General features: G+C 39.3%; 1 protein-coding gene across 1 annotated transcript; it reads right to left on the bottom strand.

Moving 5' to 3' along the window:
• Positions 1 to 1,620: 1,620 nt before the first annotated feature.
• On the bottom strand, positions 1,621 to 26,920 carry sfrp1a (secreted frizzled-related protein 1a). Its single transcript, XM_036527521.1, has 3 exons — positions 26,160 to 26,920; positions 17,095 to 17,175; positions 1,621 to 2,063 (listed from the first exon to the last, which is right to left on the bottom strand). Exons 1-3 carry the CDS (start codon positions 26,683 to 26,685, stop codon positions 1,738 to 1,740), a joined length of 933 nt encoding a protein of 310 aa, XP_036383414.1. The 5' UTR covers positions 26,686 to 26,920; the 3' UTR covers positions 1,621 to 1,737.
• Between the last annotated feature and the right edge of the window lie 597 nt (positions 26,921 to 27,517).

Genomic DNA, 27,517 nt, shown 5'->3' on the forward strand with positions numbered 1-27,517 from the left:
GCATGGGTTTCTTCCTTGTAAAGAAAACTCAGATATAATGAATTCACTTCATAATTACCTGTGTGACATGTCTGATGGCAAGACAGTGGAGCAATGAAATACTTTGGACTGGGATGTGAAAAGCCTTGAGCTGAATGGCCCAGGGTCCTGTTGCAGCTGTTATGAACAAGTAGTTGTAGCTTCATAAATTGAAGCATGTGAATTTATGCAATAACTAGGCTACCAAGTCAGAGCTGGTGCAACATGGCACAGATGTATAGTAATGGAAAATGTACTTTTTTTCATTTAGAAGTAGAAGTAACAGGTAAATTCTGCCTCCTTATAATCATTCCAACGCTCAGCTACATTTCCCATTACTGTACTGCTAGTACTGTACTGCTAGTGTATTACAGATTTTTCCCAAAATAAAATACATGACTAATCATTGAGTATTTCTAAAAACTCTACCAGCTTCTGAAACAGCATTCATGCCAGAAACTGTTTTTTGTTGTTTGCTGTTGCTTTGCTTTGCTTATTGAATATAATCAAAGAATGCCGCTGACAACATTGCAAATTGTATGTACAAAAAAAATGAAGTTAAAGTATTTTCCCCAAAGGACTAGTTGTATTGGAAGCGGACATATTTCAACATCTTTCATTTTTTAACCAATGGGAAACATTGTAAGTAAACAATTAGGCACAGAATGTTGATGCAGCTAAAAGGTTTAACAGTGTTTCACAGTATTACCAAGCAATTTATAACACATAAAAACAAATAGGCTGAAATAAAAGAAAAAATGTGAAACTTCTCCTTTAGCCTAGATGACCCACACTGATTCTAAAAAAGTTATAGTGCAGTAATAACCTCTAAAAACATTATGTGAAAGTAAATTATTGTAATGGTTGACAGCAAATTAAAGAATGATTATATCTGTACCTCCTATAGTAGCACAGCTTTGAAAGCTAAAAGTATACCAAATAATTGGAGGTGCAAGTGTTACCAGTGATACAATACGTACCATTTCCATAAATTAATTACATATATGGTTTTTTACTGCAGGTGTATTAAATTGTGTTATGTTTAAAATTCAAATTAATTGAATATGTATGGTTTTGGAATATGGAAAATTCTATTCATGTTAAAAGGACAGATGGTCAAAATAATCATATCATGACACTGCCACTATAAACAAATCTGAATGAAAAGCTAATCTTTGTGAGTTAGAATAACAGCTTTCTCTGAGCAAAGGTAGTTGTGGAATAGTAAACATTTAGTATTCTCTGATATACTCCATTTAATAAGAAAGAGATAACAATAAAGACTCATGGTTTCACCACCAACATTCACCCATTACTGGTTCTGAGGTTTGGGAAACCATGAGCTCTAAGATCATAAACATATGGTCAAAGCAAGAAGTAAGCTATTAATCGAATAAAGCTGCAATTGGTGTACAATGTTTTGATTGTTTTACAACTAAAAACTTGCTAACCACACAAAGACTGGACAGTTTTGCTCTCATTTTGGTTCTCGAGAGACCTAGGTGCTTCACAACAAGCACTGCCAAATATGAACAAACATAAAATAGTGAGATACTGTCAATCAAAAGGAAAAGAACAGAAATAACAAAACAGTTACGGCCATTCACTACAAGGGTAAATCTGTATATATATATTTATATATAAAAATGACAATAAGGACAGTTTTGGGTTGTTTGGTTGTGCAAGTTCTTATGTATCTTGAGATGCAAAAAGAGCTGATTATTTAAAGACAGTCTCAAAAGCTGGGCACTTGTGGATTTTCAGTTTCTTCATGGCCTTTTTGAACTCCTTGCTGGACTTGTCCCACTTGTGGATGCCAGTCAGGAGATACTGCTTGTCCACCTTGCGGCCCATGATCAGGTAGGCATTTCCCAGGTTATCCAGCTGCTGGCATGGGCAATCGGCTCCATTCTTGAGGTAAAGCACCAGCTTCTTCAGGTCCTTCTTCCTGAGGGTGCCCAACTTCAGAGCCTTCTTCTTCTTCTGCAGAATCACCTTGCGGTCCGAGTTCTCCCTCTTCACCTCCTTGATCTTGGCCTTGAAAGCTGGGATATTAGACAACAGAGAGGGTGTGTTAGTAGGAAATCATAATATCACAAGTGAAAGGCCTGAACAGCCCTCTCATTATATGTCAAAATTAACTGATGATGGATTTATCATGTTCTGTAAACCTAAGTGTTGATATACCCAGCCCTTGACAAATATTGACGTCAGACCCTTGCATGAGCACCTGGCTGCAATGTGTGCTAAATCATAAACTTTCATTCACCTATTAAGGAGTGCTTGAAGCTATGTCACAGCCATATTTGATACAGTAACTACATGGTTAATACCAAGCAAACAGGCAAGGTTCTCCTCCTGCCGTGAAAAGCCCAAACAAAGACACTCAACAGTAAAATACTCATGTTAGTTGCGCAATACAAAATTTCATGAAGGACTCCATAAATTATGGTTGGGCCAATAAAAATTAATGAGAGTCAAATGGCAAGAACTGCTCCAAATGTTTAAGAATGAAATCACTTGCTTTGATTTAGCAGGAATTTCATGACAAATAAAAACAAAACAAATAAAACTTATCCCACAGCATTTCCATTATGCATCAGATCCCTGTGGCTGCCTCCCTTCTCCACAACACAAGCAATCTTCACTCAAGTCTGAAATTAGCCAATTTCATCATAATAATAACAAAGTTTCAATTACATGACATTTTTTCTAACATGCCAAAGGGCAGTCTTTCTGTGTAGCCTGACCAATTATAATATTGACTGGGTGGAAATCTACAGTAGAATTGGTGATCATTTTCTCATTTCCTGATGTTGGACTTCTTTATTTGAAATAAAAATGCTCTTTATGGTTCTCTCATTTTCTGGTATCAAGCACTCAGACACATTCTCTTTGCGTAAAAAAATAAAACTTCTAAATACCTGACCAAAATATTTCTCCATACTCAAGATAAATGACGTGCACATCATTAGTAAGGTATTCAACGCTCATAGGTTACTTAAATTTTGGGTTACATTTGACCTTAAACTGATGGTGGTGTCTGTCAGCCAGTGAGGTAAAGTTACCCTGGGGTATGTTCAGATTAGAACACAAGTAAGTCACATAATCCTGTGAGGCAAAGGCCAGAGTTTGTCAGGCGAAACAGCAGAAGGGGTTTGATTGCAAGGGGTATCAGTGGCAAGGCCTAGGTGGACAGATTCACAAAGGGCTGCAGAAAGATTAGACTGAGGGGAAAATGGAAAAAAAGGGGCAGAGAGTGGGGGTATCCAGTATCAACTCTCAGGTCTTGTGCAAATCTTGATGACATAAGGCCCTCTGTTGAGCACTCTGACAGGCCTAAGGAGGAGGGGAGAGGGATCTTGATAAGACTCTTTCCTTGGAAAACCAATCCACCTTCCTTCCCATTTCTTTTCTGAGCATAGGAATGCCCCAATTTCATTCTTTTTGCCCTTTTCCCTTCCAGAGGTAACCTGACCCTAAGCGTTGTTTAAGGAAATATCCTCTATAACCAGCAAGCACCGATAAGGAGAGGATCACTGTACTTCAGTGGCTACTGCCCAGATCTTCTCAACATAGGACAGAGTGGGTTATAAAACAATCACTTTTGACATACTGCATCTCCTTCGTAGTCATAGGTCAATGCCTTCACACTTAATACCTCGAGTGTGAAGGTGTTGTTGCTTAGTCATCTCTCTATATGTGGTCCAGTGTTTCCTCAATTGTCCCCCACACCAAATCTCTGGCTTATCTCCCCTGGTTCCCCTTTCATCCCTGTCCAAATCTTACCCCCCCCCCCCCCCCCCTCCCACGATTTGATTCTTAATCTGCCTGATCTTTCACTAAACTCTCTTTAACCTCCTAATCTCCTGGTTCCCTTCCCCTCCTCTGCTGAAAAGGTGCGAGAGTCGACCGCAACACCTAAACCTGTACTGCAGTGTAGTCCTGTCCTCACCCCACAAAACATTCATTTTTACAATGAATGACCGAGGCTTAATTTCAGGGTTATGAGAGGGAAACGTGTGGTGCCTTACTCCTGGTCCCCTCTAACCAACCAGGGTCCAAATCCCTGACCTTCCTGTGAACTAAAAGCATTTGCCACACTGTGAGGAATTTTGTCCCAATTAAAGCCTAAAACACAAAGACCCATGGAAACAGATAGGCACTAGAAATCAGATTTAGTGGTAATTAAGATTGATCAGGCTATAACTACCATGAGCAAGTCAACCACAGTGCAACCAAATCCTTCCCATGCCCCATTGAACTTTTCCTTGTAATCTCTGTGGTAGAGAAAGGAAAATCAGAATTCCATGAAAACATACCAACCCATACATTTGGCTTTTTTCATGCATAACATCCAAATGCACATGCATAACAACCAAAATCTACCATGCTCCATCCTCATGTGGTTAAATTACTCTGTGTGCACTATGAAAGTAAGGCTCCTTCCTCCACGATACATTTTCATAATTATTGTGGAGTTTAAAGTATTTACACACATAAGTGTTTAGCATTAGTTTGGCAGCCCTCGTGCTGTGCCATAACCCAACTGAAGCTTCTGCAGAATTCTGAATTTTTTTAACAGCACACTGTAACCGCAAGGCTTTCAAATTATCAGACCAGATTACTTTGATCCCTTCAATCTTTGAGGGAAAACGAGTATGATGCCTTTGGTCTTGCTGTACAGAACCTGGTGTAATAATGTGTTCCATGCCACTGTTTGATAGCACGGCATAGGCAAGGGGGAAAGATGATGTGTTAAAAGCCCTGGGGGTCCCTTGAATTAATGAGATCATTTTGAAATGCAAACAGTCCACTGCCCCTGCATTCTTCTGAGGTATGGTCCTGGGCACATTTCTTGCACCACCTTCTTCACACATGCTAATTAAATGGGTAGAAAACAGCCAAAGTTTTTTAGGTATTAGCTGTGCACATGGCAGGGATTAGGGCCTTTATCCTCCTTCGTGGCTCCCTGGACAGAATCTGTGAGGAGGCTTATGGTTAAATGGAATCAAAATGAGCAGCTTTCATAAGTGACGTGTCAGAAGGGTCTAGCCCACCCCCAGAACCCATTTAGCTTGTTAAAAGTTTTGTTAAAAGCCAGTTTTAACAATGCGCTGAACTCTCTTTGCCCCACGTTCTGTTTGTGTGTGTAATCCCTGCACAGTGTGAAAGTGTACACTGTACCACGAGGGCCTTTTAACCATGTCCAAGGGATGGCTTTCCTTCTAATACCCAGAATTATGCTTTCTGATTTATTTCTCACCCATGGCTGTGAGATTCCTTCCAATACAGCCTGCTTCATATTTCCCTTTCACCAATCACCCAACAGTGCTCAGCATTTTCTCATGAACAAACATCTGTGCACTGCTCAGCTGACAACAAAGCAGCTCTGTCTTACTACTGAATTAGACGTCTGACAAATTAATATGGTAATCACAATTGCTGCATATTATGGTTTAATTGCTTTTAATTGGTGGCACTTAATCACAGTCCGCTGGTGTCTGCTACGGTTGTTGGACCTCTTAGACAAGCATAGAGTGGACTGTCATTACAGCTGCAAGTAAAAGAAAGAGCCAGAATTCTTGGCCCATGTAGAACATGGAACGAATGAGGGGTTTCAAGAAAGCCCACAAGATGTCAATGTTTGACAAATTACAGGTTTGTTTGTAGGGGATCTAATAGTCAAATTGAAACTTTACTCCCTTGGGCCTAATCATGATTTGGAGTCTCCAACACCACAGAGCATGTTTCTGAGCTTTAGCCAATTTGCTAATAGACAGTGTTTGTGATGATGACAGTATGTTTAGAAGATCACAATCAGAGTTTATACCAGATTAGGAGTCACACAAACTCCCAAGAGCCAGCTAATACAGAGAACAGTTGAAAAAGTAGAGTTGTAGCATGCAAATTTGTTTCTTGGAAGACTTTGCTGTAGTCTCAGTGATGATATGCGCTGCCTTTCATATTCTGCACAAAAATTCAGATGTGTTTCAGATGTGTCTCAATGCAAATGACAGAACAGACTGTTCAATATCCAAGAACAGACTGTTCAATATCCAAGAAAGAACTGTAAATTATGAAGAGAGGGATCAAATATAATATTTATAATATGTATCTTTGGAAGTAAAGATTTATAAAAAAAAAAAAAACAAATAAATTCTGTGTCAGTCCATTTTAGTTCATTATTCAGTGTTTTGAAGCAGACAATGGAAGCAGTAGCCTGATACATAGCACCAGTCAACAAAACCTGACTTGTAAATTTTGGTGATCAACAAGGAATGAATGACTATTTCAGGTTGGGTCCTGTACATGTAAGCCTAAAGAGACAAATTCCCCCACTGCAAATGAAATCAGAGCACCAAAATAAGCAGGCACAATACAGGCCTCACTACAGAAATTAGTTCATCACCTCAGACAACTCCTGTAAATATTTGGTTAGTGCTCATGCTGCTCTGTACCCTGTGACTATTTTGTTCTTGTTTATTACTGCCTCCTTAAATCAATGCTGACAATGCTTTCTTCAAATGTGTTACTGGCATGTGGTCTTTGGCAGAATAAAATGTGGAGTTATACATATTGGTTGCTGAGACCCAGTTGGTATGAAGGCCAGGGGAAGCCTGATTTCATGTAAACAAACTTAAGGAAGCCTCCATTTATGTCAGTTGTGTTCACACATCCTAGTATGACTACCATCCCTGACTGCCAGTTAAGCCTGTGGACATCTACGTTTTAACCTTTGGCCCAGACCCTCGACCTGCTTTTCCTCTCACATTTCAGAATGCGAGACAGAACTTCGGCCAACCCAGACTCTGCCGTAAACACAGCAGGAGGGGTCCGCTGGAACCATTAACAAACATTAAGATGGTCTGCCCGCCAGGATGACCCATTGTGCTCGGAAACAAAGTCCAGAACAGAGTTGAGCTTTTGTTTGCTAATGAAAAATCTGGCATGCACCGCTGACTGCATGAGCATTGGCCAACAGATGCACGCAGGCATCCTGTTGAGGGGGTCCTGTGCTTTGAAACAGAGGGATTATAAACCCGAACCAATGTGTGAAATGTTAGCGTACGTGGGGGTGGAATGAAGTGTGAGAGAACAAGGTGTCATGAACTTTCAATCCCTGTCTGTTCAGAGAGCAGTGACCCAGTCCGCAGATTCACCCTACTGTCATAATTTCCAAGACGCCCATGGAGGATGTTATCATCCTGTTTGTGACATTCCTGTCTCAACCCCTCCAGTGAAATAGCAGCTATTTACTTCATTTATTGCCACATATGTGAAACTGCAAAGCCATGTCTTGACCTGAAGGAAAGATGGCTTTATCTGAAACATCTTTATCTCCGGTCTCTGTGGGCTGACCTCTCCTGACTTGCATATCTTCACAAAATGCACTGACTTTGGGTTTTAAAACTTTGATTCATTTTTCTTCTTAGAACACATTTTTCATTTCAGATTCCAGGTGACCAATGTTTAGCATATGCACCATTCATCAAACTGCTTTTCTTCTGGTATAGTTCAAATACCCCTGTTTTAGAGTGCTTGTGATCCATACTAGATTCTGTTAAGTAGATTGCCTGCACTGTATTAAAGAAAATGAGGATGAAGGATATGTATTATAGTATGTCATTGAAAACAGAATTATAAAATGCATTGCTGTGCCTTGGTAATGCACATGAAGAGAAAGTAAATTTAACTAATTTGCTTTGCAGCACTGAAAATGATTGCTGTTATAGACCAGCGTACTTTAAAACAGTCAAATACATATTTGTTCTTTTGCCAGTTTGCTGTATTTTATTTAACCACTATAAATCAACAGCTGCCTTGCTTTGAGGAGGTATGCCTATATGCTTTATCAAGATGAACTTTCCTGGGAAAGTCAGTACAAAAATGACTGAGAGGAAACAATTATTCATAGCTTCAAACAACAGAACATATTTGTAAGTTTTTCCATGTCTCAGTTTCATGAAACAAAAGAAAATTCATTTTTGGTAAAAGATGCTTTCTCTGGCTTGTTAGGCAAAGCAGCTTGTTCTATTGTTTTACTAATAAAAAGCCAGGTGGTAAGGAGATGTTTCTCCATGAGTGCCACACAGGCATTGCTGGAATATGATGACCTGTTCAATATCATCAAACATCAAACAGGTTAAATTGGTTCTGGGCCTTTCAACTGAACTCATATCATAGGAATTGAAAGGAAAAAAGTAGGAGGATTTGCCAGAATATCTCTGCCAGTGAGCAATTACATTTGAAAATATGACCTCACTTAACAAGCAGTTTATTCCTTTGTGTATAAACCCTGAAGAGCTACATAAATTAGGCAACAAATCTCAGAGTTGGGAATTTATAAAGATGAAAAATCATGCCAATCTTTGTTACATAAGCCAGATTTCATGGTGTTATTACAATTTATTGTTATGAAGAAAATAAAAACAAACTGATGTTCAGATCTTATGTGTCAGTTTTAGTTGAAGTGCTTATCTGAACTGAACCACCAACAAATAATAACAATTATTAAATAATTAATAAAAATAATCATTATTTACATTAACTAAAAATTGTCTTAATCTGCTGATAGGGGGAACTAAAACTTGGTGGTTTAGGAAAAAATTGATGTTCTACTAATTTCCCCCAAGTAAATCTGTTACTTGCAGTTTTACATAAGAGTAAACACATGTACAATTAACAAACCAACTCATCCTCACATGTCATATGCATTTAGATGTCTGCCTAAAACCAACATGCTGCCCATTTATTACAATGAAAACATTTCAAAAGTGTGATATATACATGTCTGTGTCATGGCTTTGCAACATACACACGCAACATTTTTTAGGATCGCAGGCCATGATTAATCACTGCACATGTGGATAAATCATCTGTCAAATTTGGGATTTCGTTCCCATCAGACAGCATGTAATTAATTATAGTAACAATTAAAACACACGACAAGATTGCCAGCCTCGTCGTCTCCTGCCCGTGCACTTCAGCTAACAGAACAGAGTGCTCTTGGCCTCTCCCTGTCATTTGCATCTAAAAGACAGGTGCCAAAAATAATAAATAAATCCATAAAAACAGGCAGCTGTCAGTCTAAGTTGTGGGAGGGAGGGGGAGTATTCAGTGACAGATGAGTTGGAGAGCGGGGGAGGAGAAAGGCAACATTCATTACCTGTGCGTCTCACTCAGACCACCCTCCAGCTCAGCTCCAAACGTGCTCTTTTAGCAGCTGCCCCTTGGCCTCAGAGACTTGTTTGTTTACTGAAGCGTCTGCAGGCATCTGGAACCCCACTGAAAGCCCTTCATTTCCCACCATAATACCCCACAATGCTTCTCTTTTGACTCGAGACCCATCATGAGCAGAAATAGATGTAGATCTTGATCTTGAAATTATAGTGATTTTTCCCTTACTGCAACAAGCACATCTGCAACACATAACAGCTACAATCTGTTGTAATTATCATCATCACTTATTTGTTTCATAAACTACTTTATCTAGGGCAACCTGTGTCACTTACATTTTGCATATTAGCAATTTCTACAGCTGGATACTCCACCAAGGAGATTCAGGTTAAGCATCCTGTTCAAGGACACAAAAATAGTGTGCCACATGGGATCAGAAATTCAAATGTTCTGGTCAGATAACAAGTTACATTACCACTAAACAGAACATACTGCCTTGGCAGGAAATGAGATACCAAACCTCTTCTTTGACCAAGCACAGAGACACAGCATTACCAAATGGTCAGACCCAATGTTGTCTGAAATAACAGGACACTGCCTTTGAATAGAAGGAGGTTCTGAAAACACAGAGAGAAGAGGCAGGACATGTCGTGGCATTTCACCATGTTTCTATTTGCTTTATACAGACCTCCAGTCAAAGGTGGAGTTAGAAGGTTTTTGGCTCAAACTAATGCTGATGTCCATTCATGATTGTATAAACATTTATATTTCTGTTTACTGAACTGTCACTTCAGTCTGCTATGACGGGCCAAGTTTTTTTTTTTTTGCCCAACATGAGTGGCATGAGGCATATCAAAATGCCCCATGGAAACCCTACTACTTGGGTGGGGGAAATACTGTAAACCATGTTTCCCAGACTCTGCCTTACAGATTTTTAAGAAGCAAGACTGGGTTCTGAGAGAAGGCCACACAAGTCTTTCAACACTTGTTCAGGGCCTGGCCTGATTTAGACATTTTAGCTAAATCTCAGGCATGTAGTTGATGCCTGAGACATGCAGGCTATCAAATGAGTTCAGGTTTAATACCACACAACACTGTTGGGCATTGCTGGAACTATAGCAAAATGGAGGTAAATGTGAGTGAGTTTTGCAGTCCCTAAATTCAATTCAGTGCGCTCATATGCAGCAAAGAGCACCATAAATACATCTCAGAGTGGCTTTAACTGAGTCTTAAACAGCACAAAGAATCCTGCTTTTGTGCTGCCAGTCTCATTGTAATTGAAGCTGACATCTCAGGACAATTGGCCACTGTTGTTTTGTTGGGTGGATGAGAAGGGGGCCCTCCTTGAAGGCAGGGGTGATGGTGGTTTGGGGGGGAGGGGGTGTTAACATCAGGCCACTTCACCGCTGACTGCTTCATAAGTCAACATGCGACTTTAGTGTCACACAGGGCACATTCGGGTTCTCTAAAACGGCCTGCCAGCATCCCACTGGTACTCCTCATTTCCTGCCAATGCTAGGGCCTTTCAATGCATAGTCACAGACACTGGAAAAGGCAGACAATGTCAGTAATGTAAACTAGCTGTCAACCACTAGAGCCCGTGAGGCTAGCCACATCTCTGATTGTTTCAGTGCTAATTATGCCGAGCCTCATATTTCACATCTGGCAGATATAATCCCTGGTTTAGCTGCTTCTTGTTTGGTGATGGGTTCTGTTTTTGTTTTTTCTTCTCCTTTTGGAGATCAGGTCTGTTCTTGTCCACTATAGAAACAAGACATTTTTTTCCTCACTCATTCTCTCTATACTAACGATTTGTCATAAGACACATTTTTCTTCAATCTGTTGTAGTAGTTAAATGTCGACCACACAATAAGGGCAATAAGTGCGCTCAAAGGTTCAGTTCAATAAATATGGGAAAGTTCTACCAATTTTCCACAGACATTGGCAGCAGTCTCCAATACCATCGTAAAAATATCTGTACTTGCAAGCCATAAAATATCGTATAAAAATAAAAAAAAAAAAAGAAGTTAACATGGCACACCACACCCAAATAAATTAATTTATATAGGATCATTTGTTATTTTTCCACAATAAAACGCTCAAATATACTTTTGGCCAGCATTGCTTTAGATTATTTATAAATAAATTGGGCAATTGTTTAAACTGGGCTACTGACTAACTTAATTAGTACAAACAGATGTTAATGATCATGGGATTTTCTACAATCAATATGCAAAAGACGTTTCACTACCCAACATCAAGGGGTCAATTACAAAAAAATTGCCAGGCAAGAAAAGCAAATATGTCATATTAAAAAAAAAACAACATTCCTGAGGCTGAAATAGTCATCTTTGTAGGCCACATCAAAGTTCATGAAATCAGACAAAATGAACACAAAGTATATAATGATGGCATACTTCTGGATTATGTACTGACAAAGGGCAAATTGAATTTATCTGCATCATTCTTGTTTCAGTAATTAGATGACAAATGTTTTGCAAAAATTTTTGAAGATTTCTGAAACTTCAACTGAAAAATAAATGTTTAACATCAAGTTTTAATATACAACATTATAATACACATGATAATGAATTCCATATTAGGTGGCATTAAACCAGAATTTTCAAACTATGTTACCCAGTATCAAATACAGAGTAATTTAGCGTCTTTCACTGAATGCATTATACATCAATATAATGAAAATCTTTCTGCAGCCTGTTCCAAATGTAATTCAGACTTTTCAGTTTTGGAAAAGTGAACAATAATACTGTCTTTGAAATGTTTATTGGTGAAGTAAATTCCAAACATCTTACAGGACCAACAATATATTGGGATGCAGAGAAGAGGATCAACTTACATGGCCCTTAAAAACACTGTATTTGCCATAAGTACCTCAAAAACACATACTTATCCAAGCATCCGGAAAACTGCAATATGCAGATTGCTACTGTACACATTTGCTGCATGTGCAATGGCATGTTTATTGATTTCTTCCAGAGGGGAGGTAAAGCATGGAAGAGGGAAAGAAAGAAACAGATCTGATTTCAAGATACTGAAGGGTGATCTCCTTGTTAGTATCATTTTCTTTAATCTTAGCTTTTTTGATATTCTTCTGCAGAATCTGTGAATTGTACTTTGCTAAATGAGTATCTTTGAAACTACTTTTCAATGCATGGAAAATACTTCCATATTGCTAATACGCACCTGGTGTAAAGTAGTGCATGACACAGGTTACAGAAAGTTACTCTGCCAAAAATGAAGTATATCGGTGCATATCTGAAGCAGAGCAAGGAGTTTCCAATGTATCTGCACAGCACGTGTCTGGAGCAGGAGAAATAAGGCTTTGACAGGTGTTACCACTTTTCGCACACAGCAAGACATGACAAAAGCAGCAGTTGCTACGGTAAAGCATTTTTAAATCATTATATCACATGACTGTCCAATAACATTCCTGGTTGGCAGTGCAAAAAGGTTGTAATTAAATACTTCAAAATCCACTGGGGCACCCATTCACATTGGTAACATTACCTTTGGTCGATAATTTAAAGCACATTATTAGATGCAGACCATTACCTAAAATTACTCTTTTGCTTTTATTTTGCCATTTTTCACTCCACAAAAGTCCCCTGCTAATTCAAAAGCCATTTTACCTCAATGCTGTTTGATTAGAAATGCCTCGCGTGATGAAAGTTTAATTGATTAGAGAGGGAAATCTGGACCAAAGAAAAACAGATGCTGTACTGAGGTACAATTAGCTCTCAGGGAACAAATCATGTCATAATTGCTTTCACCATTCATTGCTCCTTTAACGTGCACTGAACATACCAAAGCTGTTTTCCAACTGACCTCTGCACAGATGCACTGCAGGTTATTTACCCAGCTTAACTTCATTTTGTGAGGTACACAAAATAAGCAGAATGAGCAGGATAACTTGAGGATACACTTAAACCATCTAAGGTTTACACACAGTTTAAAATGCAACAGATGCAAACAGTCTGGGTTTTATGGTTGATTAAGGTCCAGGCACAAATATTTCCCCCCTCACAAATGGTGCACACACATAAATCAATGTCTACCTATGCCTAGATAGTTTTTACTGCATTTTAATCTGAGTGGTCTGAGACAAAAGGATGTTAAGTGAAACTAAAAACCATTTTAACATTGCAGGTTACTCATTTGACTCCATCCATTATTTACTCTTTATTCATTAAAAAATCCCCTTCATTTAGTCAACAGGTGTCGTAACAGCAATGAGCAACACTCACGTCTCACCTGAATAGATCCAACAAGCTGAGATGAGGCAGTAATATTTTTTTTTTTTTTTTGCCTAGGATATTAAATGCCCCTGGGACTGTGTAACTATTGCCCCCCCCCCCCCCCCTTTTAATTTGCATACTCCTCTCGTGTGATATGAAAAACTTCACTGCACCATTTGTTATGCATAGACTATTTGTAATTGCAGCAATGCATTAACCTGTAGTTGAAGTGTAGAAGTGTAACAGGATTTTCTGCACAGTGGTACTAGTGGTTTTTAGAAACTCACCAGTCCTTTTCAAGAGCAGTTTTTGATTGCATTGCACTTCCTATGCAGCTTTCCTACAAACCTTCATGTAAATCCATACCGCTTCTTTCTTTTTCAAATAAGCAGAATGAAGCATTTGCTGCCATCTCAGGCCCTCTCTTCTGTTCCTGGGTTTGATGGTGGTGGTGACAGCCTTAAGTAATCATCATTGTCAGTAGCCACACTCAGGCTGCCTGGATAATCTCGGATCTCAAGCGTTAAAGGGATTATGAAAAGGAATCAAAGACAACATTTGTCTTAATTACAGATGATACTAATGTGCCAATACCCAAACTGAACACGCTGGAACAGTTGATGGAGACAGGGTGATTTTGCACAGCGCTTGCAAAACAACGCATATGCACAATTTCACATTGAGGACCAAACAACTCCTCTGACTTGTCTTGTCCTAAGAACAACAAAACAAGCATAATATGTTTATAATGTTCAGAATCTGTCTTCCTGAGGTCAGCCCATTGAAGTTGATTTTTAAAACCACCAGCACTGGCAGATGCTGGCAGTTGGAAAAACAACATTAAAAAATGACTATGCTCTACATCCTGTTTTCTGTGCTTATTCTCTCTGACTACACACATTGTTCAGTTTACCATAACAAAACAGTTCTGAATTTGGAGACATGAAGGCTATGCATTTATCCAGTGTTCTAGCATTCAGCCATAGTTAGTTCAAAATTACCCACCAATGTAAAACAAAGGTAAAATAAACAACATAACACCGCAGATGTGACTTTGATTTACCGTGGCCACTACACAGACAAAATATTGCTGAGACAAGCAGGACACCAAGGACCAATCACATTTCAGTCTGCTGTTGCTCTGTTCTGTGTCTAGCTGAACCAAGTAAGTATAATTTGGTCAAAGCTTTCTCCAAAAAATCTTGCAGTATTTCACTATATAGGAGGGTTGTTCCAGCAAAGCAAAACTGGCAAAAACAGATCTCGGACAGAGAGGCACATTGTGCAGCTACTGGTTTCAAAGTGTTCTCACCCACGGTCAAGCCATCACCAAATTCATAATGCTTTTATATGTTGATGTTATAAAGTGCATCACCAATTAGTGGGGGCTTCACACACCATAAGATCACATATATCAGGGGTTAGGAACCTTTACAAGGCTGTCTCCACTTCCAGCCCAGACAGGAGAACAAATATCCCAATTTACAACCTCAAATAAATGCTTAATAAAGACCTAAGTGCCACTTGGAATTACACCCAATTCATTTGTCACAGAGTGTTAGGCTTTAAAAGGGAACTGACAAGGATTTGGCAGGGTTAAATATTCACCCACAGTTGTTTTGCAGGAGTTAAAGGTGTTTTTTTCTACTCAGATGCATTGTTTGAAGCTTGTATTAGATTATCCTGGAGTCAAGGTAAAAAAATTCTCGGGTGCCAAGGGGCGCAACTGATTAGTAATGAAAGCAAACTTTAGTTTAAAATTTTAGCATTTCTCACATCAGTTTAAGTTGCACTTTACGCAGTTAATAACCAGATCCAGCCCAATGAGATTTTTACAATACCATCATTAACCTACCCTCTGAAAAACAAATTGCTGAACACATTTGACCTCACTCCTGCAAGAAAAATTAGATCTGCTACTCTTCATTTGGATGGCAAAACTTATGTAGCATTTATGTAGCTGCACTTATGTGTGCAGCACAAAGATGAAATGTTTTAAAATTGGTCTGGTCTAAGCTTTATTTAAATTTTCACACAATCAAAGACAAATATCTATATTTCCATATCATGTTTGATTGGTCCATGGGGGTGTGTCTTAAAATACTGGTCTCTTCACCCAACCAATGTGCTGTTTCTTGCACTACCAGGCAGAGCAGATATTTTCATTTGCTGAAAAGTACAGACCTGCATCTAAGACACATGTCTGTCTAGGGTGCCGCAGAATAATGTTTTGGTGTCCCCTGATGATGCACCAACAATCAGCTTGAAAAAGATCAAACGTACTCTTCAAAATTCAAGTGTTCTTAAAACACAACTATGACTAAAACCTTTATTTTTGCTAATACAGTGCAGTTCATCTGACAGAAGCCAGTGGTCACAGGAAAAGCCTTATTCACAAACTGCAGGACATTCACTGTAAACATTTAAGTCTCAAGAGAGCCAAATTGGACAAGCGCACCAAAATGACTTCCTGTCTGAAATCCCTTTCCTTGTCTCCCCATACATGTTGGGACACCAGCTTGCAAAGCTGTCGAGTCTATCGCATCCATGTGACTTGGATTTAATCCTGTTTTTCTGAAAAGAACAGGTTCATTATGACTTTAGAATCGCTTCTAATCCCACTAGCTTTTCACTGGGTCGGCTTTTTGTTTCAAGCTGACCGATGAACAATAACCTAACTTTCAATTATCAAAGAACTTCTGTGATATGTGCTGCAAAATATCAGCACTGGGATAAAGTAGGAAGCTCATTATTGAGACTGTAACAGCAAAAAGCTGAAGAATGCATGTAAGCCTTCTGTATGATAAAGGTGTCACTTTAACCTTTCAAAGCCTGTTCCAGTAAGAAGCTTATAGTGGTGCTTTGATGGATTCCGTAATAGTTAAAATGACTTTTTGGTTGATTAGTGGGACCACCAAGGCATATTTCAAAACTGGCCTAATTTTGTCAAATAACATATCTCCAGTTGTAAAAGCCATTAGCTAATTTTACATGACATCCAATTCTGTGTCTGAGACTGGTTTCAATCATTCTCTACTTACACCCACTAAGGAAAAATACACAAGAAGAACAGGCCAAATAACATGAGATAGAGTGTGGTCCATATGTAAAACAATGGTATGTCAGGAAAAAAAAGAAAAATAATCTCATATCTGGTATTACTGAAATTGTGGGAGTCCTACCTTTAACTTTATGTTATGTTTACCATGATATTTAAACAAATGAGTAGGGAAAGCAGGAGTATAATCCTTCAAATTCTTCAAAATATGTGAACTTCATGCTACAGACAACTATTCAGTAGTCCTTCAAACATGCAGGTACAGCTGAGATTTATACAGCCAAACTAAGCAGATGAAAGAAAAGTGTTCAGGGTCAAGTTTACATTAGGTTAAAATCAAAGAATCTGTACAGCATGATGGAGAGTTCGTCTATACACTCACACAACAGTATATGTAGAGGGTTTTGCAGTGTGTGGAGAGAGAAGCTTATGAAGTTTGGCTGTGAGCGTGTCAACCTGAGATGTGGAAACTAGTCTGTGGGAGGCGAATGGCAAGGCCTGCTACTTGCTAAGCAGTCTCAATGTAAAGGAGCAGTTCCCTGGGGTGAAACAGTAGATTTATGAGGGAGTGGGGCGCCTTACCAAACTCGCTGGCACACATGTGCTCCAGGATGGCGTCTGTTTTCATTTCGTTGTCACATGGTGGACAGATGGGGGAGTAGCCTGTAAGAGAGAGGGACATTGTTAGAAAAGATGGAGAGCACGGAGCCGGACACTTTAGAATATTTTGCATAACCGAATCCAAGCGAATTTCAACTCAGTCCTTTCCTTGTTGGCATTATTTTTGGATTCTGAAGTGTAAAATAAAAAAGCACAATAGCTCATTGAAAGTCAAACCTGTTCCAACTGCCTTTTGGGAAATAAAAACTGCACCAATGCACACAGACCAGTTTTGGTCTAAAAGCAAAAGTGCTTTGATTATCAGGCTAAGTTTACTGTGGCTATCAGGGGCTTTTGCCCTATAGTGCTCCACAGCTCAAAGCAGCTTTTTTGGCTAAATTGCACCCAGGCAAGACATTCTTTACTCTCTACTGTATTCTGACACTCTACTGCATATATATATGTACATATATAACCTATCCATACATATATGTATATATGTATGTACTGTATACATGATGAAAAAATATGGATGAGGAAAGCTAAAGCTTAAGAATGTAAAGACCTTACAAAAATGCCCGCTGAAACCAATCTATGAATGTATTACAGTAACGATTGCCATGAGGCACAAAGTCTGAGAGGAGGCCAGGGATGAGAGAGCTCTTTGCTGGAACTGTTTGCCTAATACTGTTTGTCTACAAGTTCTTGAAATGACTATTGCTCAAGAATTTATTGAAAACAAAGGAATTCCCATTCAAACACAGTTCATGCCCTTGTTACACACAGAAAAATAGAGGATGATCACACATTAGGACAAGGTACGCACCTTGTGTGACTGGATAACAAATTTAATGATTATTCATAATCATTCAGAGCTGCATATTTAAACTGAGAGATACTTTTGTGGAACATGTGCTGCTTTGATACATTGTGTGCTCTATTTTGATCTTAATGAATTTTGAATGATGTTACCAATTTCTTTATGGCTGCAGATGATTTGAACTTGCTTGGAATTTAATAAGAATTCCTTTGTTTTTAATGAATTCTTAGACAGTAATAAAGTCGCCTCTTATCTCTGGTCAATAATCTGATGTGGCCTGACCTGATATTGGAATGTCCCACCCCCCTACCCTATACTTTTACAGCAGGTTATAATTAGCATCACGGCCTGGAGTAAAACACTGTGGGTTGTCCTCTTGTAGATTAACCAAAGGCTCCAGAGAGTAAGCCTTATCTTTCTACCTCTTCTACTCCATTAATTGGCCATAAATCTGGTAGTCCTCTACAATGTACCACCAGTAAAATATAAAAAACGTGGTGGTATTTCACACTTGACATCCTTGCAAATTTTCTGATGGATGCCGGTCACAAATTCCAGAGCCAGACTATAGCTGTATCCCACAACACTCCAAAATAGCATTAAAGGAAGATCTTTCTTGCCCAAATGCTTTATTGGGGAGAGTTTCATGGTGTCTGCTGTCTGAGGGTATATTTGCTTCTTTGATTTGTCAGTGGGTCTGCAGTTACTTACTGTCATAGTCTCTTAAATCCTTCCCCAACAGACAGGTCATGGATGCTAATTATTTTGAGCAATAAATCAAATCTGCAGACAGTTTATACAAGGTATTTATACAGCCAAATGCAAGGATAGATTTTTTTCTGGCTGCACTATTCCAGAAAATCACAGCAGACATCCTTAAAAGCTGTTCGTAATAAAGTTATTTAAATTGTTAACACACAGCTCTTTTATATATTAGTTAAACTAACAAAAACATAATTATTAGAACAGTCACTCAACACTACTTTGCCTGCCATTACACAAGAGGCCCAATCAAATAAGAGCTGTCATGAAGGGCACTCATGTGCAACAGCTGCATGCCATAACTTCCCAGAATCCAAGCAATACCAAAGGGTGTGAAATTACAAAAGACCATAACTTTCATGAATACTGCTCCCCAAAATGAAACAACAGAATGTCCAGTACAAACAAAACACTAAGAGTAGCTATTGAGCTTTCTAAAACTGATTGTGAAAGAAATTACATTCCCCCTAATAGGGAATCCATTGGTATGAATCAACTGGTCAACTATAGGTGACTAAGGATTCATGAAACTCGATGCTGAGAAAGCCAACATACCCCTTGGAATGTCAAACTCCAAGGAAAGCTCTGACTTTGGCAACAAAAAAACCACCCCCACTTCATCATTAGGGTTCCCTCTTCTTCTCTGGGATTGTAGCGTACATACGCCCAGTCACAGAGGGGGCCTCTTCACTCCTTATACCTGTTCTCTCTCCCACAGAGATTTCCATCACCCTGGAGGAGGGCATCTCTAAAACAGCAGTAAACTAGGCCATTTTCAGCAGGGTGGCTCATTCTGCTTTGTGGATGAGTTGAAGTGGGCATTGAAAACTGGGCAATAAACTCATCATTGCATGGAAATCTTCGGACCTCTTCAGATCTGAATAAAATTGGCAGGAAGGGGTTTTTTGTTTTGTGCTACACATGGCAAATGGTTCATTTAATCCCTCAACTATGATAAACCTAACTACTTGTAATATTGCTTATGAAATATACTACGGGAAGTGACAGCAGTATTTTTTCAGATTTGCTCAAGAGGCAAATGGAAAAAATGTTGTGCTCTAAACTGTGCCACACAACATTTTCACCAAGTGCTTTATCCAAAACTCACAGGGTTTGGCTTGCTGAGCAAGACATTGGAACTTGAGTTGTGAAATAAATTATGATCAGGTCTGACAGGTACCTCATGCCTCAAGGCAGCATACTAAACCACATGCTTACACGAGGGAAGAACCACTGCATGATGTCTACCATCAAGTTTAATTATGTTTGTGTAAAAACACAAAGAATATAAAAAAGTTTTCTGTTCAAGTTCTTTCAAGTTTGACAAAAAATTAAAAATACAGGCTTGTCTGATTATTCCTTATGGCTACCAATTTAAGAACTTGCATTTCATACCAATACGCTCACCAATAGTCAATAACACTAAAAACATATTTACTTTAGCATATTTTGCCATTGCAGCTGCCGTTGCAAGCCTGGCTCCACAAAAGAGCACTGCTGTAATAACGATGGAATGTGCATGGAAGATTGCAATTGGAAGATCATGCACATAACACTGCACACACAGGCACACAGATTTGTGAGCTGCTACCCAAAATTCTATAAACAGGACTCATTAATCACTGTCAGATTAAAATCCACAGCATGCTGCTCGAAGGAGAGGGAGATTTCTGGGGCTGCAAGAACCTTCCTGTGAGTCACCTCATACCATTCAGATTCTGGGAACCATACACAGAGAGGGAGGTGTTCCCGCTTCCTTTTATGTGTGAAGGATAGCAAGGCTGCTGCTCTTACCACACTCTGTAGAAAGTCTCCTTGGGCCTCAGGGCCTTAAAGAAAAGTCCCCATACTGTCACTGAGACCAAAAGCAGTGTCCTGCAGACTGTATCAAAAAACAAGAGTAGTTCTGCTTTGCAACATTTTGTATGATACTGTAATGAGATTCAGAACTGAGTGACTTGAAAAAAACTGTGTTACTTGATATGCTTATTTACTGAAATATTTATTTTTTTTATTTTATGATGCTACTCTTCATGGTTCAAACATGTCTTTAGCAAAATTCTAGATGGACTTAGTTCTGGTTGAATGAGTTTGTGTAAACATATCAAAAGTCTGCACTGTTTGAATAAAGCTGTGTAAACTGTACTCTGAGTTATGACTTTGCTAATTTTACAGAATAATATGAAGGTTCTTGTAATATAATTTAGACTGCTACTTGATATCTGACTGCTTGCATTCAGAACCCTTTTGCCTTCTCTGGAGGGCTTCATAATAATGAACTGCATGGTAATACTCAACCCAGTGGTTCCTCATTTCTTTGACCAGAAATACCTTGTCGACTGGAAACTTTACAAAACAGAGTCTAATGGATCGCAAAAGGGGAATGCTAATCGTTCCCACATTATACCAATCGGTTGTTTTTTCCTGTTCACTCTTCAACCAACAACATCACACTCAGATGCCATGTAAGGAAACAGTGTGCTAGATCACACTGGCCACAGTGAAATCAAAACAGTGATTTTTGTCAGAGCACATGGACAGGTGAGGTGAGAGACATAAGGTGAGAATTAACACCTTTCCTGTTAACTTCAGAACCCAAAGAGAATCAGGGATTCTCATATGCTAACATGACCCAAATGCTTTATTGGGGAGAATTAACCTGAGACAGCAAAGAAGAATGGGCTCTCTGAATCAGTCACACAAAGTGTCAGTCACCAAATTATTGAAATAAATTTTGGTGAAAAATAGGTATGCATTTCTACTTTGGACAAAACCCAGAAATAAGAATATGCATGGGACTGCCTCAGGTTGCTTAAGTGGCCCATGCATCAATTCACAAGAGATGTGACATTCACAGTAAACTGTGTATATAGTAAACTTGTATTAATTTACAGTAAAGTCAATTACTTCAAAGTAAATGTATTTTCAAAGTTTTTAATTCCACCTTATGGGGGCCTTGTTAAAATAATGACTGAAATGTTTGTATTGAAGTGTTCACTAAACTACATTGACTTTTATGCATTTCAGCCTTGCAGTTACAACTAATATACATTAAGAATACTACTGCAAAAGTAACAGTTTATCATTATATTTCAGTCTTGAAATAATGACCCTTGCCATCAACCGTAAGAGATTTAGATTGCCCCAATATGTTGGACTCAGCAGAAATGTCACTCAGTGGCAGAGTGGGGGGCGTATCCAATTCATTGTAAGTAGATCAGTGGAGAGGCCCAGGCAGGAATCCTCAGACTGGTCATAATGAGGGCAGCCACTACTGAGTTCTGAGGAGGCCCCAGTCACCACGGAAACCAGGCAGTTTAATGAAGTCTGTAAAATCTTACTAATTGATGGAAATGCAGGGCCTTTTCCTTTTCAGACCAGTTCCAAATTAGACTACTGAAGTCCAGGTTTACCTCTGCTTAGAAAATTGTGGAAATAAAGGATATAAAAAAAGAATATCTGTAACGCTGTAACTGTTACAATATATACTTGCAATACATCCACACTAACAAGTGTACTCTTAGAAGAATAATGCAGTTTTGTATCCTTAACAATTAATGATTGCTATTTTTTACTGACCATGTCTGTTTGTGTTGTTGTTGTAAAGGGTCTGTATTGCAAGTGCTTGAGAAATCCTTGTGCTACTTACACCAAGGTGAAAAGAACCCTGATAAACAGGTGCTATTAAGGAACTCAAAAGGATGTTATTTTCCAATTCACATCTATTCTATTTTGCATAAATTATCACCTACTTATTACTTCTTTGCCAGCAGTGATGAGATCCACTTTCACAAATGCCTAATGGGAGGTAAAAAAAGGCTGAAGATTCAAAGCAGGGTGTCAGATTAATGTGATTTGTTTCAGTTATACTGCACTGAGAATTAAGATACATAGTTGTAAATATATGTAAATCAATGTTCTGATTTAAGTATTTAACATCTTAGCGCATAAGGTTTTTATAAACCTTTGTCATCTGCTATCTGTAGACAGCCTCCCAAAAACTCCCTCACCTGCACCAGCCATATGGATGTGAAGTTGACCATGGCATTGGCTTGTCACACTAAAGCCTGTTTTTCACTCAACTGCCTTAGCTGTATGTCTGCCATTATAATGCAATAGTGGTTTGCATTTCAAATGATGACATTTCATGTACTTCTGAAGTTCTGCTGACAATGGAACAAACTTCACAACTGAATTTTGTTTGTACTGATAAAACCTGCCAACATCAGTTTAATTTTCTTGTTAATAAATTAGCCCAACTTGTCATCATATGTTACTTAGTTTCTCACGAATGTATGATGAAGACTTTCATATTATGCTTCAGCTGTTGAAATTCCCATTATGTTGTAACAGCAACAAAACTGCAGCTCGTTATGCAAACTGCATCATAAACAGGGATAAAGCCACATCTAGGAAAAAGGTTAATGTTCTAGCATGAACTGTTACTGATACATGAACAAGATTGGGCCATCTAGCTAAGTTCAAGCACTGGAACAGAGTTCTGGCAATGATATTAAATATATTTGTATTTATATACAATATATATGACAGATATACACACTCACATGCATTTGACATGCCTGGTCCTCGGGACAACCTTCTACCATATCTGAGGCTGGCCAACATACTGTCTGCCCTGACCAGTTTTCTGTGGATATTTGGATATAACTGATGTCCAGCCAGTATGAGACAGTTGAAACACAGCTGACCAGGCTGGAGTAGGGAGAGTGGGTGAGCAGCGAAGCATGCCACTTGTGCTTGGTGATAAAAAAAAGGCCTTGTCTTCCTAAGCCAGACTTACACTGTGGTCTAGGCAGGGAAAAGAGTTTTTTTTAAACCAAAAGCACTGACACCGCGTGATAACAGGTGTCCACTGATGTCTGTGGAACTCTGTGTGGTCCCACGCTCAGACCTGCAAGAGGAGTCTCGCTCAAACAGCTGTGCGGATCTCAGGAGGATTTCATGGAAACACTGCCGAGTCACTCAGGATGAGAGAGGGAGAGCTGAGGGCATTAATGGAGTACTGTTCGGCTAATGGAATGACGGTCTGTCTGGGGACGCCTGTGTGCTGGAACTTCACCATCCTAATTCCCAAATGTTTCACTAGATGAATTAACAATTTAAAATTGTATTAAGAAATTTAAATTTTAAAAAAATTGTATTACAAATGAATTGACTCAGTGAATCGAAGTCAAAATCAAATATGGATCAGATGAATAGCCCATCAATTACTTTCAGATTTTATTGTCAAAGAAGCACCAATTCCAATACAAATACACTCCATCAATAACTGAATGAAGCACATTTGCATCAATAAATCTCAGTGCCTGAAAACAGCTGGTTGCCAACTTATTCAATGTCAAGTCAGAGGTTTTTGTTCTCTCAATCACTTCCCTTCAAGGCATCCTTTCACTAATCATAAGTCATGTGATCCCATTTTCCACAAGAGTGCTGCAATCAAAAGGTTTTTTTTTGTTTAATGGGATGGTGCACCATTTATTCTTTAACTATGTTGCTAGGAATTTAGACTGAAGTCATGAATTTGGAGATGGAAATTCCCTCATAATTTATGAGTGATCAAAATCACCATCTTGTACTTTCCCTAAGGAGCTTGGGGTATCCGTTCATAAGAACTGCAGCACTCTGTCCTAGAGAACTGCTTACTTGTGCCAAATCTTCTGACTCGAAAATGAAAACCAGCCCAGGATAGGAGAGAGGGAATCAGAAATACAAAACAGGATATTTTGCCACCACTTTTAATGCAGTGGTATTATGCAAAACTCGACTCATTCATGATTTGAAAATGTACAAACTAGCAAGTTATACATTTTTTACCAATCTGCAAACAGATGAAGATATATTTGCCTTCAGCAGGATGACTTTTAATCTCATGGGGCAACTCATGGAAAAAAGAGAAGCAATTGAGCACAGACTGCTGAACTTAAATTCAAAGGTGCGTTTACACAGGATATATCAGAAATGCAGAGAAACTCAGTGGAGACCAGAGGGACTGTGCTGTGTGTAGGGAGTTACAGTTATACAGAATAAATTACATTTCCAGAGCTGATAAAGCCAAGTCATCTGACCTTGGCAATGTTGGAGAGTGTGTTTTCTTCTGCTTTTCTACATGCATTGTCATTGTTCTCTCTTGCCAACAGGATTTTTTTTTTAAATAAACTTGCTGAATCTAATGAAATCATTTCAAAAGAAATTCCTTCTTTTCATCTCACAGTAACAGGACAGCAATGCGCATAATATCAAAATAACAGGCTCTTGCCAGATCAAGAGTCAAACAAAAATGCATGAAGAATTATAAGATAAAGATTTTTCACTTGGACATCATCCCAGCAATCAAACAAAACACCTTAGAATGAATGACTACCAGCTGTTTTAGATACTAGCGCTCTAATATTAGTTTTTGAGGGAAGGTAACGCTAGATAAGGGAATGTAAACCTGGCTTCTTTGAAATTAAGCCTCTTTATTTATTTCCTCACTAAACAGTTTTATAAAAACACCTATTTTGGAATCATAAAACCACATAATTAAAAATATATCCACAACAAGCATCTACAAATAGGTAAGATATTAATTAATAGAATGTCTCAAAGCCAAATTAACCACACTTTCCAGTCTTAACTGAATAACAGGCGCACACACAAGTCTGTTAGGTCAGTACTAAAACAAGAGATCTCCTGTCTTTTACTACAACATAAAGTAGCCCCAAAAGGGACTCTTGCATGATGCCTGAAACAAAGTCAAACAGCCTTTGGTAACAGATAACATTCTGCCTTCTGTCAAAACACCAAGGTGTGAAACCTTACACAAAGCCAAGGCAGAAGCTATATGTGCTTGGAGCCATGTAACACTATATTTATAACTGTCAGGGAATTAAACTATTAAAACACATTGTATGTTGCACTTTTGCCTCATACAACCTTTCCCCCTGAAATCCAGTTATTGTAAATCGATGCAACCTAAAATCTAAAAAAAAAAAAATGGCCTATTGCCTTTATTGTTTGCCACCCCCCCACCCCTCCCCCCCTAACAGAATAATATAAATTTGTGGAGGCAGAATAATACATGCATGAACAAAGGAATGAATTTGTTTTTGGACCAATATCTGCTTTTAAGAGGTTGAGCTTCTTTTCTAGTGCTCTGGAATTTCACCAAATGAAATCATACTAAGTAGTGCCTCATTTAAGTGTGCAACCAAAGCATATATTTATTTTGGCCATAGATTTGGTTTCATCATCTACACATACCAGATAAGCATACTTGCATAACTATACATGGCCCAACACGTAATCTTCACACTAAAACTACAAAAACCATGAGGAGCTAATCCAACTGTGCACATCTGTGCAATATGCCAGTGAAGAATCCATGTTGCTTCATCTGCTCCATGCATGGTACAGGAGGACACAATAAAGAGGGTATAGACAAGACAGAGGCAGGAAGCCTTACCTGTGGGTTTGGTGGCTTCAGTGGCATTGGCGTGACTCATGGCGATGCACACATCGTCCTGGGGGAACTTGTGACAGGTGAGCATCTCTGGCCAGGGGAACCCAAACGCCTCCATGATGGGGGTGCAGCCGTCGCGGACCGCCTCGCACAGCCAGCGGCACGGGTAGATGGGGCGCTCCAGGCAGACGGGGGCAAAGAGGGAGCACAAAAAGACCTGCGTGCCAGGGTGGCAGTTTTTGTGCACGAGGGGCACCCAGCTGCCCGCCTGCTGCTTGACCTCAGCCATGGTCTCGTGCTCCAGCAGGTTGGGCAACAGCATCTGGTTGTAGCCCACATTATGGCAGAGCTTCAGGTCATTTGGGATGTCCACACACTGCGGGGGTTTGCCGTAGATGCGTCCACCATTGTAAAGGTCCGACTTCCAGCTCAGGTACTCGTATTCTGAAGCCTGGCTCGCGGGAACCAACGCCACGGTCAAGGCCAGGGGAATCAGCCTCCAGAAGTGCAAAGGGGAAAAGCAGTTCATTGTTTGGACAGTTTAGGTAAACAGGAACAAAACAGCAAAGGTTTTCTATCTGTACCGCTTTCAGAGATCAGGCTGACTTGCTGAAAACCTCCAAATCCAGGCTGTTTAGACTACAAGACTCCCAACATAAAGGTTCAAGCTGCAGCAGCACCAGTGATGGGTATGCAGCACTGTGTATAGCTGTCTTTGCTTCTGTGCTGAGTTCTCCTGCTGCAACTGACTCGCACTACCGACTTCCAAGGTAACATTACCAAGAACACGCGCTGCCGAGGAACAAGGGAGGATTGTAAAGTGCGCTCCGGCCAATCGGAAGGCGGCTGCGCCTTTTGGCACTCAGATGTCAATCAAAATGCTCAATTACCCAATCGGTAAGGGGAAGCTACACTCCCCCACCACCCCTAGTTTCTCCTTACTTCTTAAAAATCTAGCTACCTGATTATACCAACTGCGGCAGTAAGCCTTTAGTTTATTCAAAGCGAAACGGAAGCCGTTTGAATTTCTGTTGCAAATTAATGAAAATCTGACTAGGCTACTTTTAAAGATAGTCTAGTGTTCACTTTGATCCCATGCTTCACTGTATCAAGCAACGCCAGGAAAACAGATGTAATTACTTGCTGGAGTAGGATAAAAGATGTAATTCGCCACCTTAGTTATTTCTTTACGGTTAATAAATTCGGAAAAGATACGACTTCCGATGCGTGTATAATTATAATCTAAACAATACTTACCTTTGCTGTCACGTTTTGCAGATACACGTTCTCGTTGTTTATGTCGTCCCACGTTAACATTTTGGACAATGAAGAGCTTACTTGCGGGAAAATTAAATTAGTAT

Source organism: Megalops cyprinoides, chromosome 4, assembly GCF_013368585.1.
Source record: "Megalops cyprinoides isolate fMegCyp1 chromosome 4, fMegCyp1.pri, whole genome shotgun sequence".
Classification (NCBI taxonomy): Eukaryota; Metazoa; Chordata; class Actinopteri; order Elopiformes; family Megalopidae; genus Megalops; species Megalops cyprinoides.

Coding starts and splice junctions, on each gene's coding strand:
- sfrp1a (XM_036527521.1), bottom strand. CDS start 26,685: ATGAACTGCTTTTCCCCTTTGCACTTCTGGAGGCTGATTCCCCTGGCC. Junction 17,176..26,159: donor TGAAGCCACCAAACCCACAG/GTAAGGCTTCCT, acceptor TCTCTCTTACAG/GCTACTCCCCCATCTGTCCA. Junction 2,064..17,094: donor CATGTGTGCCAGCGAGTTTG/GTAAGGCGCCCC, acceptor CTAATATCCCAG/CTTTCAAGGCCAAGATCAAG.